This window comes from Colletotrichum gloeosporioides (assembly GCF_011800055.1).
Source record: "Colletotrichum gloeosporioides strain Lc1 chromosome Unknown consensus_16, whole genome shotgun sequence".
Classification (NCBI taxonomy): Eukaryota; Fungi; Ascomycota; class Sordariomycetes; order Glomerellales; family Glomerellaceae; genus Colletotrichum; species Colletotrichum gloeosporioides.
The window spans coordinates 297732-318575 of record NW_025544661.1 but is presented as its reverse complement, the minus strand read 5'-3'; the positions used below and the strand labels follow the sequence as shown (position 1 = coordinate 318575).

General features: G+C 52.4%; 9 protein-coding genes across 9 annotated transcripts; 5 read left to right on the top strand and 4 right to left on the bottom strand.

Annotated features, from left to right (window-relative positions):
• Nucleotides 1-13: 13 nt before the first annotated feature.
• On the top strand, nucleotides 14-2713 carry GCG54_00012823 (uncharacterized protein; the record flags this gene model as incomplete). The annotated part of the gene is made up of 1 exon (XM_045412692.1): nucleotides 14-2713. The coding sequence occupies one exon, from the start codon at nucleotides 14-16 to the stop codon at nucleotides 2711-2713; it is 2700 nt and encodes an 899-aa protein (XP_045268698.1).
• Nucleotides 2714-2932: 219 nt separating this feature from the next.
• On the bottom strand, nucleotides 2933-3343 carry GCG54_00012822 (uncharacterized protein; the record flags this gene model as incomplete). The annotated part of the gene is made up of 1 exon (XM_045412691.1): nucleotides 2933-3343. The coding sequence occupies one exon, from the start codon at nucleotides 3341-3343 to the stop codon at nucleotides 2933-2935; it is 411 nt and encodes a 136-aa protein (XP_045268697.1).
• Nucleotides 3344-3394: 51 nt separating this feature from the next.
• On the bottom strand, nucleotides 3395-4348 carry GCG54_00012821 (uncharacterized protein; the record flags this gene model as incomplete). Its single annotated transcript, XM_045412690.1, has 1 exon — nucleotides 3395-4348. One exon carries the CDS (start codon nucleotides 4346-4348, stop codon nucleotides 3395-3397), a length of 954 nt encoding a protein of 317 aa, XP_045268696.1.
• Nucleotides 4349-7063: 2715 nt separating this feature from the next.
• GCG54_00012820 (5'-nucleotidase) lies at nucleotides 7064-8830 on the top strand (the record flags this gene model as incomplete). The annotated part of the gene is made up of 1 exon (XM_045412689.1): nucleotides 7064-8830. One exon carries the CDS (start codon nucleotides 7064-7066, stop codon nucleotides 8828-8830), a length of 1767 nt encoding a protein of 588 aa, XP_045268695.1.
• A 721-nt stretch (nucleotides 8831-9551) lies between these two features.
• GCG54_00012819 (uncharacterized protein) lies at nucleotides 9552-10004 on the bottom strand (the record flags this gene model as incomplete). The annotated part of the gene is made up of 1 exon (XM_045412688.1): nucleotides 9552-10004. One exon carries the CDS (start codon nucleotides 10002-10004, stop codon nucleotides 9552-9554), a length of 453 nt encoding a protein of 150 aa, XP_045268694.1.
• A 2691-nt stretch (nucleotides 10005-12695) lies between these two features.
• GCG54_00012818 (putative secreted glycosidase) lies at nucleotides 12696-15265 on the top strand (the record flags this gene model as incomplete). The annotated part of the gene is made up of 4 exons (XM_045412687.1): nucleotides 12696-13347; nucleotides 13399-13962; nucleotides 14011-14419; nucleotides 14479-15265. The coding sequence occupies 4 exons, from the start codon at nucleotides 12696-12698 to the stop codon at nucleotides 15263-15265; spliced, it is 2412 nt and encodes an 803-aa protein (XP_045268693.1).
• Nucleotides 15266-15930: 665 nt separating this feature from the next.
• Nucleotides 15931-16704, top strand: GCG54_00012817 (uncharacterized protein; the record flags this gene model as incomplete). Its single annotated transcript, XM_045412686.1, has 3 exons — nucleotides 15931-16080; nucleotides 16136-16348; nucleotides 16432-16704. 3 exons carry the CDS (start codon nucleotides 15931-15933, stop codon nucleotides 16702-16704), a joined length of 636 nt encoding a protein of 211 aa, XP_045268692.1.
• Nucleotides 16705-16910: 206 nt separating this feature from the next.
• GCG54_00012816 (putative sterigmatocystin biosynthesis peroxidase stcC) lies at nucleotides 16911-17941 on the bottom strand (the record flags this gene model as incomplete). The annotated part of the gene is made up of 2 exons (XM_045412685.1): nucleotides 16911-17528; nucleotides 17579-17941. The coding sequence occupies 2 exons, from the start codon at nucleotides 17939-17941 to the stop codon at nucleotides 16911-16913; spliced, it is 981 nt and encodes a 326-aa protein (XP_045268691.1).
• A 992-nt stretch (nucleotides 17942-18933) lies between these two features.
• On the top strand, nucleotides 18934-20821 carry GCG54_00012815 (Manganese lipoxygenase; the record flags this gene model as incomplete). Its single annotated transcript, XM_045412684.1, has 2 exons — nucleotides 18934-19302; nucleotides 19361-20821. 2 exons carry the CDS (start codon nucleotides 18934-18936, stop codon nucleotides 20819-20821), a joined length of 1830 nt encoding a protein of 609 aa, XP_045268690.1.
• Nucleotides 20822-20844: the final 23 nt, after the last annotated feature.

Here is a 20844-nt window from a genome sequence, read left to right as displayed (position 1 = left end):
ATTTACATACACAATGGTTGTCCCTGCGCCACTTCTCAGCTTGTACCAGCAGTACAAGCAGGACACCAATTTTGTTGCTGCATGGCTAGCTACCACAGCCAAGTCATGCGGCTACCCATCCGACCTCCTCTCTGAGATCCAGGCCAAAGAAGAGTCGTCCAAACCAGCCAAGAACAAGGCCAAAGGCGGTAAAGGGAAGAAGAAGAAGAAGCAGACCGATCAAGCTCCGAAGAAGTACACTGTTGCCGTCAAGGAGTTTATTCCTCTTGCCCAGTACATCTCAACAGCGAAACACAAATCCTCCAATGTTCCCGACATTCTCGTCTCCGCTCTCAACAGGGTTATTGACCTCCGCACGAGGTTCAGCGCCAAACTCACCCAAGACGGAGCCAAGCCGGCTACTGCCAGCGACTTGAAGCACAGCTACTTCCTCGGCATCCTCATTCAAGTTCGCAATGTATTGAGGCCGCGCATGACCGCGGCTGGATCGCAAGCTAGTCACAATGGATTGGACAATCTCGCCAACAGATTCGCCGGCTTGTCTCTCTTCGAGCCAAGCCAGAGCTTTCTCGACGCCCCGGACATCGAGCTACCGGCACGTGATGACGGAGCTCTTTATGAGGCAGACATGGGCACATCACCGGAAGATTCAATCTTCTTCTTCCAAATGCTATGGAAGGATCTGCTTGATCTCCGCATGCGCATCAGAGTCTCCTGGCGCCGACACATGCAAGGCCACGACATGGCTGCCGCTGCAGTTTCTGCCAATATTGCATTGGACTTGGCACGCCATGTGATCGATCAGTACATCCCAGCTTTTGAGGGCGTTGAAGGCGGCATTTATGCCGTCATGAAGGAGCACGCCACCCTGATGCACTATCGTGTGAAGGCGAATCCCACTGACCCTTACTTTGGTCTTTTGAAGCCCGGCCAGCCCCAAGAATCTATCAGCGACGACCAAATCATGTACGGAGCTGGCTTGTGGAGCTTCGCGAATGCTTACAACATGCTGGCTGAACTTCTACCTTCTATCGCACCCCCAGGGCCGCCATTCCCATTCATCCCTAGGGACCCGGCTCACGAGCTCGGAATGGAATACCGCGACTACGCCGAAACATTCGCCATACTGAAGCCCATCTTTGAGGATCTTAGGGTCGTTATTGAATCTGTTCCAAACTGGCCTGTAGAAGACACACTCTTGCGTGGCGTCAGAGAAGCTGTCGAGACTCGCCAGGTGCCTTTCTATCTCGTTTTCGCAACGGCCATTATTTCGGACATGCACAACTTCTTCAGCCAAGGCGAGCACCTCAACGTCGACAACCACATCATTGACAAGTTCATCGAGACAATAGGAGCAGTGCAAGGGATAGTCGCAGATTACTACGCTGCTATCAGAGAGGCGGAGTCGTTGGAGGAGATGGAGCCGTACGATGCACGTATCAGAGAGATGGATCGGGAGATCAAGTGGCTGTTGGACGAGGACCCCGTCTGGCAGGCCAAGATCAAGAAATTCCCCAGGCGCGAGAGGGGGCAGGCCAAAAGGGAGCTGGAGAAACATCGTCTGTTCAAGTACAACGCCATGATGTGCGGTCTGGCACTGTACAGGTATCGCATGATTCTCTACAAGACCGGAATTGCCATCGCCAATGTTTCGCGGTCCATCGTCTGCGCGATTCATCTCTGGGACGCAATAGGCAGTGAGGTAGGCGGTGCGGTGGACTTTCTCGCAGGCGAGTGGGTGGACTCCCGCTTGTTAGGCATGATTACGGAGGATCAGGCGGAAGACTTTTTTCTGGATGGCGAAGGCGCCGACTACAACCCCGGCTATATGAGGAACATTGCCATGCACCTGGGATTCTCAATTCACAACTTCGTCGACGAAGCAAAGACCCAGCCCCGAAGAGCCAGGCTCCTCGATGGCAAGAAGGGCAAGATCACTGAGCGCGTCCCGATGCACTCGGCGTTTTATGACAGATACGTCACCTTCAATGGAAAGACGGGATCGGAGAACTGGACCTTTGAGGACGTGACATCTCTGGTCGAAAGGGCTAGCGGTGCCGGTTTCAAACCCAAGTACCCCGTAGAGCTGATCGTGGAGCTTGCTACGCTTCTTGAAGACGAGCTTCTCCTTGCCAACCTACCGTTCTTGATCCTCCACGCCGAAGCATTCAGAATCCTCAAGCTCGTACGCGACAGGTGCGAGCCGATGCTGGTTCCGATCCTCGGCCCGCTGGCCACACCAATGAAGGCGAAGATCAACGTTCCTCTGGTCACAGTGTGGATCCTACAGGCTCTTGCCGCAATGCTAGAAGGTGCAGACGTGTTGAGAGCTGCGAAAGACGTGTTCAACACGAAGCTTGTCAACGATATAGCGCGTTCGAGCCGTGCCTACAGACGAATCCAAGAACTCGGATTCTTGAAATCTGGTGAGGAGAAGAAGAAGGAGCCGGAATCCCGGCCTAGCGAACCCCAATGGGATCCCGATTTCAAGCGTAAGTTGGAGCAGCCCATGGATCCAAACCGGGCATATGAGAGTTTTGGGCTGCCCATCGACATGTCTCGTTTACAGCAAACTGGCACATACATCGACACTTCTAAGATGAAGGGCGATGCGCTCTCGCAAATGAGCCAAAAAACGAAAGTCGAAAAGATCTATCTATCCGACGATGATGAGCCAATGGAAATCACGCACACCACCTTGAGCTTCAGGTAGTGATAGCCTAGTTTGAGGACAAATGTACGGTCGCAAGGGCAGGATGGCGAGGATGGTGGGACGTGACGGGGTATTTGATCTTTTCCTAGCTCAAAAGTTGAATATGTGATCTCTTCTACTCAAATCTGCCTGGTTGCGATCTCAGATGCACGAACGTAAGATGTAGCTCTTGCATATCACAGGTTACTGCTCATCACATCACAGCATTTTCATGCCTCCTCAAATGTAGTGCCAGTCCCACGGGCCATCTGCTGGCATCCCAACCACGTCAACGCCTGCGGCCTTGAGCTTCTCGGAAATCTCTTTAGTCTCTTCACCAGCAGGCTGGAATGCTACCTGTTTGAGACATTTCCTCCGTCCCCTCGAGCACTCGTCCGCGATGACGTCGAGTAGTGACAAGGCCCCCGCGCTGAAGGTGCTATTCGGGGAGGTTGTGGGAATGAATCGATATAAATGGAATCGCATAAGTGATTCCGGCAAATTTGATGGGAGAATAGCGTACGTGGTAAGCCTCATGGTATTATTCGTGTCGCTAATGTCCGTTGGAAGCGCTCCTGCAGCATGCAGTGCAAGCCGCGGTACACGCCAATCATCGATCCTGAAGTTCTCCAGAATCTTGAAATGGTCCATTGAGAATGGATGTTGCTGACCTATGAATTTTGAAAGAAACTGAGGCCGGGCTCAATAATCACCCAGAGTAAGGAAGAGAGATCTCAAGGTATCCGCGCTCGGCGTGAGGGCGTCGATAACATCAGCCGCGCTGAAGCTGTGGTTTCGGGCGCGACAGAACACGAACTCCTCGAGGCGACACTGACTCAACAAAGGGCGCAGTAATTCCAGCTGTATGGATGCGTCCATGAGTTTGACCGAGGTTAAGTTTTTGAAGGTCGAGACGCTGACACTCTCAATCGGGATACCACAAATTTCCACAGCTTTCAGTCTTTTTCCGAAGTGTGCTATACTGGCAACAATGCAGGATCCCTGTGCCTTGAGCATCCCATACTCACTACACCAGAGCGTGAGGGACTCAAGACAAGGAAGAAAGGATTGGTAGTGCGTCTGAACGTACAGTGCCATAGCAGTCAAGACAACTCCATCGCGTTCAAGCTTAAGCTCCTTGAGATTGTTCAGCTGGCTCAGGAATGCAACTGCAAGCTTATCTGTATGAAGATAGTATGCATTGTGTTGTGATGCTCGGTAGCCTTCGTCCGACAAGACGATCTGGCCAGCCTCCCTCGCCCGTTTCGTAGCAAGACGAAGTCGGCCCATCTCACCGAGTTCTTTGAGTAGTCTCGCATTGTCCCAATCAAATTGAAGGAAGGCATGTTCGACTGATGGGGCGAAAGCAACCGGATCCGCGGCAACACAGTCCAGCAGTGTGGATAGCTGCAGTGCGCTACTTGGGCCAGCGTAATCTGTGACAAGGATATGTCTTCGGAGTTCTGGGGTCGCAACTCTGTGTAGCAACTTGCATGTAGCTGCGAGGTTTGCAACGGCATTCTTCTCCTTGCGTTGGCCGACTTGGGAAGGAAGTCCATGTCTGTTGATTAATCGCTTCCAAGTCGCTCGGCCGAAGCAAATTTGACGACAAATTTCCACAATCAGCTTCTCGGGGAGATCGGTGAGACTTACCATTGTCGAAAGGCTTGATCGTTGGATTCTGGAATGCGCTTGGAAAGTGATAGGTGAATGATGCTCAGTGCAGGGGTGGACAGCACGGAATTTGACTTTAAAGATGGTGAAAACATTTTCAAGGCAGTATCAAGGTCGGCACCTACACTGCCGATTCTAACAGGTGGCTTTAAGCTATTGAGGTATAACCCCTACTTATGGTCGAAGTTCGCCGAGGTATGCTGAGAAGCTTTTGTAAAGAGTCTTGCTATCAGTGCGGATACTTCTAGCTATGCGGGCGGGTGGAAGCCGTAGATGGCGACAGGGATACCGACGACAACGATAATAGGCATACCTAGGGATAGAGAGAGTATATCAACAAGTATAATAGGGACGATGAGGACTATAGTATTAGTTGAATTATTTAAATATAACTGACAACTACGTAGGCTTAACATAAGTACTAGGTAATTAGCTATCTGCCGGATTACCTGAAGTATCCGCCCGGATAACAAAACCCTTTGTAACATTAAGTTTAACTGCCTTAATCGAAGCCGAAGTCACATTTAACACTGAGTAGATGAGGTACCTCAAATAATTGAACTCAAGGCCCTAAAGGTCACTCCAAGAGGTGCATCCACAGCTTGATGCTGGATGCGACGACAGCGTGCTGACCAATTCTCAGGAAAATATAACAAAATCCGTTTCAGTACCTAAAGTGAGGATGGTTGCATTTATTTATAGAGAATGAAGAGCATTAAGACCCCCATGGCGTTGTTGGTATTGCCAGTCGCAGCGTGTAATCACGCTTACCGAGCCTCTCTCGGTGAGCCCCTGGGCGTAGTGAGGAGCTCACTGAAATCAATGCAACGTGCTTGGGCTTGGATTGGCCATGTTATGGTCAACAACAAATGGTTTGATATAACCATCCTGATTAATTTTTCGATCCATAATGCAATTGTTAGTTTCCTCATTTCTTCACGATGCGGATGCTGTCTTGCCAGCACAAGTACAGAGCCAACTGGTCCACGATGCTGTGCCGCCCGCATCTAGCTATCAAGCACACCGAATCCAGGCACCGCTGCTCGGCGACATCCGACTCATGAATTAATATCAATCACCTGCAGCGATTCTAGACAACCAACGTGCTCTGCATTCAAGATAGGCTCGCGTGCCTTCTTGCCCAAGAAGGGTAGCTCATCACCGAGCTGAGCAGCCACAGCGTTGGCATCCGTCTTCTTATCTTTCACCCCAGCTGTCCCTCACTCAACGCGACGCGTTTACGCAAGCTCCATTCCGCCCGCGGTAAATGGCCAATGCCCCTCCAACCAACCCCCGGGGCCGGAACCGCAGCTTCTCGCTGAAATTGAAGAGCTCTCAGCCTTGGCGGAGCGGAGCTCAGCGCCATCAGCAGCTCACCTTCCGTGTTCGGCCTAGGAACCCAACGTTATCAGAGCAAAGTTTGAGGGCACAGCTGGGGAACGACCGCTGAATGGATTAACGTTATTTGTGCTCCCCCGCTGAACCCCACTGGCTGTCAGGGATCGTTACCAGCGGACGGCCGCACCAACTGGGGTGCAGGGCTGGTCCTCCCTCCCGGGTTTCGACGGACAGTTCGTGGGACATTGAATATTGAAGCTTGCATGAAAAGAGAAGGACGGATGAGATTGGTGATGGTAGAGAAAAAGTGCTGCCAAGCCGGTCTGGCACAACCTCACGGCGACGTGGGATCGCCCCCAGCTGTCATGCTCTAGTACCGAGAGACTGTTTCGGTGTGCATGTTGGGCTCATCGTGGACGGGGCGGGTTGTGGACATCAAGCTCCTGCGTACTCCGCTTGTTGATCTGGTTCATCAGGGTGGTTTTTCATGTTGCATGACACGAACCAACCGAAGCCGGTGAGCATGCGGCTGCCCAGCTATCCACATCAGACATGGAATCTTCCAAACATCCAAGACATTCTATCACACCACAACAAGGCATTCCTCGGTCGCCGTTCAGGAACGTGGAACAAGCTTCAGCGAGACCGTGACGATTCGCAGAGTGCAGATTGGCCACTGCCCGTCTCCAAGCCAAGGAGCTTACACCAACAATCGTGCCCCCATCTCCGGCGGACGTAGACGGACGAACCCCAGGAACCCTTTCGCCGTCCCTCCCCCAAGGTCAAAAGAGGCAAAGGAGCCGCTGATAAGCCAATCATCTGAACCACGACCACACGTGTATTGCACCCCTCATCTGCGCTTGAGGCTTGGCAAATGCAACATCGTCACCAAAGAAGCTGTTCTCCCGGCATCATTCAACCTTGCTAACGTCTTGGCTGCGCGCGCCGCCAACGGGCCCGTCCAGCCACTCACCTTTCTCGCGAAAGAGCAGAGCGCAGAGCGCAATTCGCATGCAGGGCCTCGTGGGATTTTCTGCTCGTTGCCCGTGCCACCGTCGCAACCCGCCCACAGTGAAGCTGCAGAGATCGGCGTGTCTCTGAAAGGTCTTGGCAAGAGATTAGAAAATTTCGTATATAATCCCACCGAGGGGGAGCTCGTGACAGTTGATGATAGCTCCCTCTTTCGCGACGTCAGCGTGCCGAAGATCTTCTCTTCCTCCCTCCCCACGTCCTTAACGCGGTGCATCGTCAATCGCAGCATCGTGAAGCCTTCATTGACTTCTACTGCATCTGCTCTCAATCGCGGCTTAAATTGCTCGTAATTCTTTCCCTCCCACCCACTTTCCGGCCTCATCCAAGATGCGCCAATCCATCTCAGCGCTGGCCCTCGCCCTCGCTGGCACCGCGCTCGCGGTCCCCGAGAAGCAGGATGCTGACCACCTCTACTCCTCCCGCCTCTCTAAGCGCGGCATCGACGCCGAGGGCAACTTCAACATGTCCTTCTTCCACGTGAACGACGTCCACGCCCACCTCGACGAGTACTCCTCCTCAGGCACCGACTGCACCCGCCCCGAGCGTGGCTGCTACGGCGGCTACGCCCGCATCAAGCACACCGTCGACGAGCTGCGCCCCCAGTACAACGACTCCCTCTGGCTGAATGCCGGCGACGAGTTTCAGGGAACCCTCTTCTACTCCTTCTACAAGGGCGAGAAGATCGCCGAGACGATCAACCAGCTCGGCTTCGACGCCATGACACTCGGCAACCACGAGTTCGACGGCGGCGACGACGAGCTTGGTGACTTCCTGCAGAACCTCACCTTCCCCATCGTCTCGGCAAACATCGTCTCCGACAACGAGAAGCTCAACAAGACCATTAAGCCCTACCACATCTTTGAGGAGCAGCAGCTGGCTGTCATCGGCGTCACCACGCCCACCACCCCCGGCATCTCCTCCCCCGGCGCGGGCACAAAGTTCCTCGACGTCGTGAGCACCGTCCAGTCCACCATCGACCACATCAAGTCCACCACCAACATCACCCGCATCGCCGCCCTTACCCACATCGGCTACGAAGAGGACCAGAAGCTCGCCGAGCAGACCACCGGCCTGTACCTCATCATGGGCGGCCACTCCCACACCCTCCTCGGCTCCATGGAGGACGCCGAGGGCCCCTACCCGACCATCAAGCAGAACAAGGACGGCGACGACGTCTTCATCGTCACGGCCTACCGCTGGGGCGAGTATGTCGGCTACATTGACGTCACCTACGACGCCGAGGGCAAGGTCCTCGCCTACCACGGCGGGCCCATCCACCTCACCAACACCACCGAGCAGGACCCCGAGCTGCAGGCGCAGATCGAGTCGTGGCGCGGCCCCTTCGAGGCCTTCGCCGCCGAGGTCGTCGGCGTCTCCAACGTCGAGCTCGACCAGACCCTCTGCCAGAAGCAGGAGTGCATCCTCGGCAACGTCATGACGGACGCCATGTACGAGTACCGCCTCAACAACTCCGACTCCGCCAAGCCCGACTTCGCGCTCATCAACGCCGGCGGCATCCGCGCCACCATCGACGAGGGCAACATCACCCGCGGCGAGGTCCTGACCTCCTTCCCCTTCGGCAATTCCATCGTCGAGATCACATACTCTGGTTCCGACCTGCGCAAGGTGCTCGAGGGCGCCGTGACCAAGGTCAACCAGTTCAACAACGAGCCCATCACCTCCTTCTTCCAGGTGTCCAAGAACATTGTCGTCGAGTACAACCCCGCTGGCAACAACGGCTCCAAGCTCGTGTCGGTCGAGATTGGCGGCGAGGCCCTGGATGACGCGAAGGACTACCGTGTTGTCACGCTTGACTTCCTTGCTGGCGGCGGTGACAACATCTTTGTTGCGACGACTGACTTTGTTTCGCTTGATACGCAGGACGAGGTCCTTGTTCAGTACGTCGAGGCCAAGAGCCCCATCGATGCCAAGATCGAGGGCCGTATTGTCCAGAGCAACGGTACTGCGACCTCCCCGTCGAGCACTGCTTCCGGCACCGCGGCGTCTACCGCCACCGGTGAGAGCGGTGCAGCCATGGTTTCCATCAGCATGGCTGCGCTGGCTGTGAGCTTGATTGCTCTGTTGGCGATGTAAATGGTGTCGCGCATGACGACTGTATGCATGTATTAATGAAGTGGATGATGTAGATGTATGAATAAGAAAACATAATAGTACTCTAGCCGTGTTTGCGTGTGTGAGCCCAGTGAGATGTAGCTATGTTGTGAGCTGGAAGGAATGCCAATCACGGGATAGGATCCATGAACTTGGATGTGGTGCACACTAGAGGTAATTATACAAAACCGCCGGACAGGACCCTATCAAGTGAGACTTGAGCACATTCTCATTAGTGATCGTTTATTCAGAACGGAGCACAGTCGGGATGGAACATCGAATTTATGATTACGCAAGATACCGCCCTTTTTAATTCTTGAGTTCACGCAATCAGCACTGCAGCCTGTCCGACTATGCTCGAGACTGAAAATGACTACAGACGACGATGACAACGACGTCGATGCGTCGATGCCAACGACAACAACGATAGACAAGAATGATAACAGGGGACAATGATAGCAGAAAGTGGTAAGGGCAAGCGACACCGCCGGAAGTTAACAACGGGAGACGACGACGGACGACGGCGACGGCGATGGCAGAGAACAACAACACCAGAGACGAATACCAGACATCACGGACATCACAATGGGGCAAGTTTATTGAGCGAGACAAAAACAATAAGTGATGTATTTACCAACAGCAACAGTGCGTTGCGTTGGTGGAGAAAAAAAAAACCTCGTGCGAGGAAAACCAAAACCAATAGCTAATAGTCATAGAGATACTTCAAGTCGCCCCAAAAGGGGAAGTCGGTAGTCGTCGGATCCTTGAGCCAGTCTCGGTAGAACTGTCCCATGGCCCGTTGCTTGCGCGCCAGATACTTCGAGACAATGGCTTCGCGCTGGATCTTCTCGTCCCGGTGGCTCTCCTGGAGCTCGATGCCGGCGAGATCCATGTCTTGGCGCTGGTCGGTCCATGCGGCTGCGTTGTGGTTGAGTTGGTGCTTCTCTTGGTCGTGGATGCGGAACCACTGGTCTTGCTGATCCTTGGCAACCTTGGAAGCGTATCGCTTGGCGAGTTGAGGGGAGGGGGTATCCACGATCGGCTTGATGCCGACATACTTACGCGGAGTCCAGATGGTAGTGGGACTGTCAGGGAGGGCCGTCTTCTTGTTGAAGAGGCGGACGATGCGACGGAAGAAGTTGGTGATACAAGACATGATGAATGGAGTGGTGAATAACCAACTGATGAGCAATTGAGTAGTTAGTAATCGACTGGTAGTAGTCGAGTGGCAAGTAATAGTAGAAAGTAAGAGTGGCAAGTAAGAGTGGAATGTAAGAGTGGTATGTAATTGAGTAGTGGGCAATCGAGTTGCGAACAATCGAGTTGCAAGTAATCAACTTATGTGAATAATCAAGTGGTTCGGATAATTCAGAGTGGTTAAAACGCGCGTGAATAAGCTGGAAGCTGAGAAATTGGATGATTGCGAATGAAGAAAAAAGGCCAAGAGGAAACAAGAGAAAGACCGAACTCCCGGGCTTATGATCACTTTCTTAAGGCCATCTATGGTCTCACGCGTTGACTTGAAGTTGCCATAGCTTCGGCCAAAGCGGCATCCACCTGTACGGGGGGTACCTCTCAAACCCTGGAGCCTTCAGTGAGAGGACAATTAGAGTTCCAACAAATGGTAGCACATGGCTAAAACCATCCTAATCAGTCCAACTGTTACTCACTCTGGGACCTTGAAGGATGACTCGATTGTCTCCCCCCCCCTTTTTCTCTCTTTTTTCTTTTTTTCTAAACTCTGAGCTGTTCCCCGTCAACGCATTCACAACCCATTACGATGTTTCGGGTGATGACAGCGCGCCATCAACGCTGGCCCTAAATTTGGCAGATGTATGGGGGTGACAATAACATAACCTCAGCCTCCAGACGCAGGCAGCACGGGAGATGCCTTAAACATGTCTGTAAAGGTTCCCTGCCAATCAACTTCGTCAGATAATGTTACGCAGGGCCTCTGAGACCGACAGAACCTTCTGGTGCTCTTCTTCCTCTTTCTTCAACCCTCTATGCCTTTCCACCGGTACATTTTAAGGTTCACGATATTGCGCGGAATGTCTGGTTAGCTGATTATCGAACCAACTCGTCGAGACACAAAATTTCCCCCTAGAAGCTTAATTTGAATGATCGATTGTGCTGGGGCAAGACAACAGGTGGCTTTAGAAGGTTCTAAGAAGATCCGATGCCTTGACTGATAGAGCACTATCTTTTAGTGGAGAATTCTCGTTGGGGGTGGTAATTCGTATCTTTCGTCAAGCTGCGGTAGAGAATCTGGATTTTTTCCATTTTCTGTGGCCAGAGCAACTTAGAAAACTTGGTATTGCTGACGTCAGGTACTAACTTATCGAATACTGTCCAAGCCCTTCGTGGTCGGTCGGTTTAGACCGCGTGAGGCGCTGGAATTGGCAACCGCGCAGGCTTGTATCAACCCAACAACCTCATCCAAATGAAGTTAGTTCACGTCTTCGCCTTCTTCGGTATGTCTTCGAAACGTATGTCTTCGAAACAGAGATTCCACCGCTGCACGGTGGAATATTGCTAACAACACCACTGAAGACTGCCACTCTGGCGCTCACTGCTCCCGCTAACCCTCAAGTTCAGCCTGAATTGGAGACTCGCCAGTGCCCCTACGACAACTCTAAGCCCCTTGGAGGTTGTGCCTAGGTAGAAAGCGAAAGTTTTCTATTGCAAATGATGGTCCTCAGGGCCATATTTATGGACCTGTCGCTGTTGGAGGCTTCAAGAGATGCAATGGATCTACACTTGACAAGCTAGTACTTACTTGTTCGACACTTCAGGGGGTGCGAGTGGATTCTGCACTTGTGTTGGGACTTTCGAGGGAGATAAAGATCTTACAATGATCCACGAGCCAATAACTACTCTTCTACCTCGAAAGTAAAGGAATCTCTTTAGCCAATTTGATTAAAGGGAAAATGTCAGGACATAAACGGGCCAAAGAGACTGGGAAAGTCCCTCGCAGTACTTGACACGGTATGAATTTAAACAGAAAGACTTGGTGGTTATTAAATTTATGGGCAAAATTCTTAGCTTACATCAGATAATGTGTTGATGATCAATCTTAGCTGTCGTTCTTCTCAAGGCTTATGTGTTGCGGTTCATCCCATCTCCATGTCGAGGTGTTCCCGGATCCTTGTCCCTGGACTACCCTGTGCTTGGTGAGTGGAGTATGGTCCGGCAACGGCGTTCCCCCACAAAGCCGGTAGCGTTGGATAAACTCCTGGCTTGAACTCTCATTTAACCGTGAAGCCGGCAAGAATCGCTCTTCCTGCGTTTTCCGGCCACGAAACTCGCTCAAATCGAGACTGAAAGAAGTTTCAAGACGAACACATACGTTTGAGCGCCCCATGATTCAATTGCGAGCGTCCTGTAGATACAAAAACACCATAATCCTAAGGCAGAAGTGCTGCTTAGGCTTTCGAGATAAAATCAATTGACATCACCTGACCCCCACAAGACAGGCCTTCCTAGCACTGACATCATCAAACAAGCGGGTAGGTCCTCTTAGCTAATTGGCAGCGGAGTTTCGCGGAGCTGCCAAGGTGAGGGGGAACGAGACTTCTTTTTAAACAATCTGGCGATGCCGGCGCCCTAACCAATCCAAGTATCGTCTCCCGGCAGTTCCCCATAAAGTCATTCGTTCCATGCGGGGAAAGTGGATATAAACAACATTTCCAAGCTTGCCATCATGTAGATCGACAGCACCGAATCCGACCCTTCGGGTCAATGCCGTCCGCCAAATGAGCATGCGACTCGTGAGCATAAAACCTCCCCGAACCCAGATGATTGCGGCGTTTGCGTTGCATCCGATTGATCAGCCAAGTCCGACATCATGGGAGTGTTTCGCACGTTCGCTGTCGGCGTGAGCGCCGTTGCGGCCGGGCTTTTCGGAGTCGCAGAGGCGAAGGACTTCACGCCGCACGTTGACTTGTTCCTTGGAACAGAAGGCCCCGACGGTTCGTCGTACCAAGGCGGCAATGTTTTCCCCGGACCTACTCTGCCGTTTGGCGCCGTCAAGGTCGGCATCGACACTACGAGATGGGATACCAGGTATCAGGCAAATGCAGGCTACACCGTCGAAGGCAATGTCACCGCCATCACCATGCTGCACGTCAGTGGTACGGGAGGCGCTCCGACATACGGCCTCATCCCTCAGATGCCCCTTACCACACTTGAGGGCGTCAATCTGCTGGATAATATCACATACATGCAACCGAGAGTCGGGCATGACGTGGCAGAGGTCGGATACTACAAGACGGTGCTGGAGAGCGGAGTCACGGCAGAGATGAGCGCCAGCATGCATGCGGGCATAATCAAGTACGAGTTCTCTAAGGATGGCGGCCGCCATGTTCTGGTCGATCTGAGTCACTACCTGCCGACCCGGGGTAAGGAGTCTCAATGGTACAGCAATGGGTTCCTCGAGCGCAGCGAAGACGGCTCTACGTACTCTGGATATGGCATCTACAGGGAAGGCTGGTCACTTGGTATGTCATAAAATCTTGAGGTCGACGTCCAGATTGATTAACCAATTGTAGGCGGCGATTTCAAGATCTACTTTTGCGGCCAGTTTGACAGCGTCCCGGAAGATGTCGGTCTGTTCTCTGGCATCTACACAGATCCGTATTGGCCAAACACAACAGACGTAAAGCCGTTTTACAATAACGCGACGTCGATCCATGGAGGTATTGATGGCTATCAATATGCAGACCGTATTGGAGGCATCTTCTCGTTCCCATCCACTGTGTCCACGTTGACGTCGAAAGTTGGCGTTTCGTGGATCTCCACCGAGAAGGCTTGCCAGTTCATCAAGGATGAGATTCCTCATTGGGATTTGAACAAGACCGTGACTGAGGCCAAGGCGGCTTGGAACGAAGAGGTGCTGTCCAAGATCGACGTTCAAACTCAGAATGAGACACAGCTTGAAATGTTCTATACCGGTCTCTACCACTCCCACCTGATGCCCTCCGACCGCACGGGGGAGAATCCCGCCTGGGAGTCTAAAGAGCCGTATTATGACGATTTCTATACCTTGTGGGACACCTTCCGCTGCACACATGCGCTCATCTCTCTCATCCTACCGAACCGTCAGGTCGACATGAGTAAGATTCTCCTAGACATATCCTGAAGCTTCAACTTACATATTTTAGTCCGGGCCATGATTGATATCTGGAGACACGAGCGCTTCTTGCCCGAGGGCCGCAGTCACAACCACAACGGCCGTGTCCAAGGTGGCTCTAACTCCGACAACGTCCTTGCCGATGCATACGTCAAGAAACTTGACAAGGATAAGCTTATCAACTGGGCAGACGGCTATGCTGCCGTACGTACCAATGCCGAGCTGCAGCCTTACAACAACTTTGACTTCAACGATCCCACGGGAAGCACAAAGGAGGGAAGAGGCGCCTTGGATGACTGGAAAAAGTACGGATACGTGTCGACCAACTATGGACGAAGCGTTAGTAAGACGGTGGAGTACTCTCTGAACGATTTTGCTGTCTCTCAAATTGCCAAAGGCGAGGCGCCGGATGATGCCGGGAAGTATTTAAACAGATCCACGTAAGACCTCTCCGGGGTATCAGGCATTCTTAGAGACAAGACTGACATAGCACAAATAGCGGATGGCAGAAGATCTGGCTCGCTGATGTATCTGCGCTGAACTTCACCGGGTTCCTCGCCCCTCTGCAGTCTAATGGCACTGTTCTCCCCGGTTACAGCCCCCTTGCATGCGGCGAGTGCAACTGGGAGGCCATCTCTTACGAAGGCACCCCGTGGGAATACAGCTTCACTGCGCCTCACGACATGTCGACCTTGATCACTTTGATGGGAGGCCCTACCAAGTTTGAAAGCCGACTTGACACGAGCTTCATTCCTGGCCTTGGAGAGCAGGAGCAGGGGAACAACGGCATCGGCAGCATGATTTACAACCCTGGTAATGAACCTAGTTTCATGACCCCGTTCCTCTACAACTACATCAAAGGGAGACAGTGGAAGAGCGTAATGAGGAGCAAGTTCGTCGTGGACGAGTATTACCACGTCGGACCTAGCGGTATTCCAGGCAATGACGATGCTGGAAGTATGAGCAGTTGGCTCGTGTGGAACATGCTCGGACTCTACCCTGTCGTTACTCAGCCCGTTTACCTGATTCTTTCACCTCGATTCGAGAACACAACCATCAAGCTCGGCAGGGACGGCGGCCAATTACAACTCACAGCCACTGGACTCGATCAAGGCCCGTATATCCAGTCTTTGAAGGTGAACGGTAAGACATGGGACAAGAGCTGGGTCACGCATGATGATCTCCTAGGCGAGAACGGTGTGGGAGGCAAGTTTGAGTTTGTAATGGGTGCGGAACCTCAGGAATGGGATTCAGGCGAACTGCCGCCTAGCCCGGGTGCATTGTAAATATACATCGACTGACCCGAGAGTTTACTTTGCTCGGTGACGCCACACTCGGAAAAGGCATCCAAGCAAAAGAAGGCCTTATGAATAAATACGTTAATTCCACTAATTCCAAAGTCACTTCCTTCTTTTGGAATACGCAGATGAGACTTAAGAACTCTCAAGGCATTCGCTACAAACGTCAGTTCCCAGCGGCGGTGATCAACCGGAAGAGTCAAGCTATCCGGGTGCATGTTCTTGAGAACCTTGGCAAAGGACCGGAAATTGTACTCTCAGCTAGTTATGATAGGCAATTTATGCAAAGATGCTGGATATCAAGAACGCAAGACGTACGGCTTACTTTGGGGTTTGACTAAGAGGCTTCGGGAAGGTCTCAGGCGGTCAGCTGACGGTGGGGGTGATACATCACGGCGGCTGAAATGCCTCTTCGCCCGGCTTACGTCACATGTCTTGGATGTCTTGGAAGTATGTAATCAATGTCACACAGAATGAAATCAGCCTCGGTTCAATGGCTGAATGTCAGCAGCGGCTACAGCGTGCGACTTGCTGCGTGCGTCCATATCATGACAGAGGAAATCTTTCATGATTTGTGACTGGTAATTTATGTTTTGCACCACAATTTCGCACTCTAGACGAAGATTCAATCCCAAGGATTCGCCAAACTTGCCATGTCTCGCAAAATCAAGAGCTTTACGTCTCGCCTCGAGGCGTCGTCCTATCATGCACCGGGCGGCGGCGCAGCCTATCAGCCCCTTCGAGAGAGCCTGATCAAAAAGATTTTGGAGCAAGGCTATGACGACGAAACAATGATTGAGCATGTGAGTAATCGCCTTTATGAACATTAATCATGTCATGAGCTCATCATTGTGGCAGGGCGTGGTGTGGGCCGACGACCAAGACCCTTTTGGGCACATCATGAACGCAGGCTTCTCCCACTTTGCGTCGTCTTGCAACTTCCGCGTGTTCGAGAGCTTTGAGGCGCAGTTAGGTGACAAGATCAACGACTTCATCAATGCAAAGGGCATCGGGGTCATGGTCAAGCAGTTCACTGTTGACATCAAAAGACCCGTTTCTTACCCCGACTCGGTAAGTCGGGCCGCTATAGTATTGGGGGCCAATTGCCATGCCTTGGCCGTCCGCCATGCTGACATTGTCATACCAAAAATCAGATCATCTGCGCCGTTCGGCTGGGCGAAGTAAGACCCGATCGCTACTTCATCACCACGACCATGTGGTCTCTTAGGCAGCAAGCTCCCGTGGCTGAGTCGGAAGGATGGATCGTGTTCTTCGACTACGGGAAGGGCAAGGTTGCGAACCTGGTGGAAGCCGGGGGTGTTCATAAGGATCTTTACGAGGCTCTCAGTGTCAAGTGCGCGAAGATGAATGAGACTGCGGCGGCTTGGAAGAAGGCCCAGCCTCAAAAGAAGCAGCACAAGTTGTGAAGTCCAGTTCTTCACATCCAAACTTGTGATGAGGCAGGTAGGGCCCGTTTCTACACTGATCACAAATGAACGGCAGGGCCGACGGGAACGACAAGAAAATTAAGGATGATGAAAATGCGAGAGTCGCATGGTAAGCCGCAGGATAGGCAATCAGAACCAAGATCTGAGGAAAGAGCTATCTGAGATTACATGAGATACACCTGCGTTTACTCATTTGACTTGTACTTCTCGGGCAGTTTCCAAGGAGGCAGCACATCAAAAACAGCAACATCCCCCTCAACATCATACAACTGCGACTCATTCGCAGGATAAGGCCTTTGAATCTCGTACCCGATGTGTCTAGCCATCCGCTCAAGAAAGCTACCCGCCTCAGGTGAGTAGTAAGGCAGTTGACGTCTCTCGTATCCAACAGGCCAATCATCGTCCAGGTAAAACTTCTTCACGTCCTCGATGTATAACGTGGTGGGTCCATGCTTACCACGGCGACCCAGGACACCAAATAAGTTGGCATACTGCGCGAGCGAGCAGACAGCGCCGTGGTTGCCGAACCTGAACTTGGGGTTTATCGCCTTGGAGTCGTTGTGTCGGCGGTGGTGGTGCTCCGCAGCGTCTTCAAGCGTCAGAGTCTCGCCATCCTTTGAGGCCGAGAGGAGTTGCTCGAAGAGGGTGTGGTTCATGTTGACGTTGTCACCCATGCCCCTGTCATTTCGGGTCGGCGCGGCGATGCAGTTGACTATGAACTGCACGGGATCATCGTTGAAGTTGTCGAGGTCGATACGAGGGCCGGGATGTAATTGGCTGGTCGGGCTGACTACAAGCGCGATCTGGGGGGTGTGAGTGGACGGTCGTATTCAGCAGGCAACAAGTGGCTTACATTGTCATCACCAAAGTTCCACACCACCCGCATAGCCTGTGCGATTTCGTCGTAGCTGATGTTGCGGCCGGAGCGATTGATAAATCCGCGGTTGGCAAGCGTGTTCAGCGCAGGACATGAGGCTCGCCGATAGTAGCCGTCGCCTGAGCCGTTGGTGTGTTTCTCGTAATAATTGAGCTTTTCGTCCCATGTGAAAGGCTCCTTGTATGGCGTGGGGTTCTTCGGGTCGGGGATGTAGAGATCGTTGTGGCCAACGGCCACTTGATCCCGCGCAGCCAAGATCCAGTCCTGATGACTAGGAAAGGAAAGTGCCGAGGGTACGATGACTGCGAAGAGCAATAGAAAGTTTTCGAATTTCAACATATTTGCAAGAGGGCTGGGTACTATGCATGGATTCAGGAATGTTGGGACTGTGTTTCCTGAGCAGCCCTTTTATGTGGTCCAACCGTTCCTCCAGAAGAGCCCAAGGAACGATATTACGTCTCGCTCATGGTACAATTCCTAAGGAAGTCTCTACGCCTGGATCGCTTGCTTGTCTTTGAGCTCGTCACAAATCCAAAAAGCCGCCTCGCCACATTGCAAGTTACCACGAAAGCAGGCAGAAGTTTGTGATAGCGAAATCCTTTGTCACAGTCACCGCCATTTCGGTGTTTATCCTTCGAGAATGGATGGAAGCAAATGCAGGCAGAAGTTGCGAAAAGGGGATGAAGGAAGAGCAAAAGCTCGAATAGGTCACAAACTACATCAGAACGAGCATAGACAGGGTGGTGAAAACATGGTCTTGAGGCACAGGCCTTGGCACGGATGTCACTTTGGCCATCCTTCATATCTCAATGCGTATACATCTCACCGATATCCCATTGTTCCCTTCATTGCCAGATGAGCAATCATATTCTCTCACTTCACATGAATTATTGAAGCAGGCCCGGGCCGAACCAGCCGCATCGAATCCTGTACCTTGCCTGTATACAGGTGACCAGTTACATGACTCAGTGGTTTGGTGCCTAGATACGAGTCTTACCCGAGATGAATGGAAAATTCTGTTCTATTTGGGATGCTGATGTCGTATAAGCCCTGACACAGGAACCATCGAGGCTTATTCTTTGTTCGACGTCCACTGAGGTGTCGGGCAATTGTCAGATTGAGATGGCGCAGTAAGGCATAGAGACTGGGCGACATGCGGGAGGATAACCATTTCAGGATTCATGTCTCAGTTCAATTCTATTCTCGACAGCCTGCGCAAAAGGGATTCCTGTTAAAAGCGACGTATCTCTCGAGATGCTGAAGATGTGCTTCCATCAAACAGTACAAGCAACTGCTCATCTCATCCCAACATCTTTGATCCTCCAGTCGCCATGAGACTTCTCCTATCCATTGCCGGTCTCACAACGGTTGTCAATGCTCTAGCTGTAAGGGCTGATGGCAATGTCACGTCTTCAACTGCAGTAGCCACACCTACTGCCTGGACCGGGTTCCCAGTTCCCACCGAGTACACACTTCCCCAAGATGACCACGACTTCCAAGAAAGGAAGGAGGAAATCAAGCTCAAGCGTGACACCATCACCTACGTACCGTCAATCATCGGAGAAACCTCCCTCTTTATTGGCGGCTCTGTCGGAACCCAGATAGTTAGACAGGAGCAAGCCAAGTGGATCCAAGACTTGACTCCAGTGCAGCAAGATGCCTTCAGAGAGGGCAACGCATCGCTCAAGGCCATTCAAGATGTAAGTTCGTTTCGGATACCAGCAAATCCCGCCGCAAGTCTAACCAATCATTTCATAGCATGGCGGGCTCAAGACTTTGGAAGACTACAAGATTCTGTACGATGGCCACTGGTCTGGCTCAGTACCTGGCGGCATTGCCCAAGGCCAATTCAGCAACTTCACCTCAGATCTCCTATTCGCAATGGAGCGGCTATCCACAAACCCCTACGTTGTCTGCCGCCTCAACCCAGAGTCCGACAAAATCCCATTTTCTGTCGACGCCAACAACGTCACCCATCTCACGGGGACAACCCTCGACACCCTCTTCCAGTCTGGCAGCCTCTTCCTGGCAGACCACAGCTACCAAGCTGAGTACACAGCCCAAGATGGCCGTTACTCCGCCGCCTGTCAAGCGCTCTTCTTCCTCGACCAGCGTTCCGGGCAATTCCTCCCACTGGCCATCAAGACCAATGTCGGCTCCGACCTAGTCTACACACCCCTGGATGACCCCAACGACTGGCTTCTCGCCAAGATCATGTACAACGTCAACGACTTCCTCCACGGCCAGATCTACCACCTCGCCAACTCCCATGCTGTCGCTGAGATTGTCAACCTGGCTGCCATCCGCACGCTCAGCAGCCAGCACCCGGTTTTCGGACTCCTGCAGCGCCTCATGTTCCAGGCCTACGCCATCAGAGCGACCGGTGAGATCGCGCTGTTCAACCCGGGCGGGCTATTTGACCAGAGCTTTGCGTTTTCCAACGTGTATGCGAGGAAGTTTGCGACGGATTTCTATCCGACTGTCGCTGGCCCATTTCAGGCGAACTACTTTGAGGAAGACCTCCGCACGAGAGGACTGCTGAACGCCTCTTACGGTCCAGAGTTGCCTCACATCCCCTTCCACGAAGATGGCCACAAAATTATCGACGCTATCCGCACGTTCATTGGAACCTTCGTCGACACGGTCTATGAGTCTGACAAAGTGCTGGCTGAGGACGCAGAAATACAGGCCTGGATTGCCGAGGCTAATGGTCCTGCCAAAGTCATCAACTTCCCTTCCGCCCCGTTGAACACCCGGAAGCAGCTTGCTGAGATCCTGACCCACATGGCCTGGCTCACCGGCGTATCTCACCATGTGCTGAACCAAGGCGAGCCCTTCACCACCTCGGGCGTCCTGCCTCTCCACCCGGCTTCGCTCTACGCCCCCGTGCCGACGGCTAAGGGCGGTATTAAGGACCTTCTCCCTTGGCTGCCCAACGAGCAGAAGTCGGTCGAGCAGATCTCGCTCCTTGCGCGCTTCAACAGACCAAAGATCGTTGAGAACAACGAGACACTACTACACATGTTTGACGTCAAGACTCTGCTCTCTGGCACTGGGGAAGCTGTGAAGGCTGCCAATGAACAATTCATGATAGCGATGGGCATAATCAGCAAGGAGATCAGTACACGAAAGTTTGATGACCAAGGATTGAGCCAAGGGATGCCATTTATCTGGACGGGTATGGATCCTGGGGTGATCCCATTTTACCTGAGTGTCTAAGCAATTGGCCATTTGGCATAGAG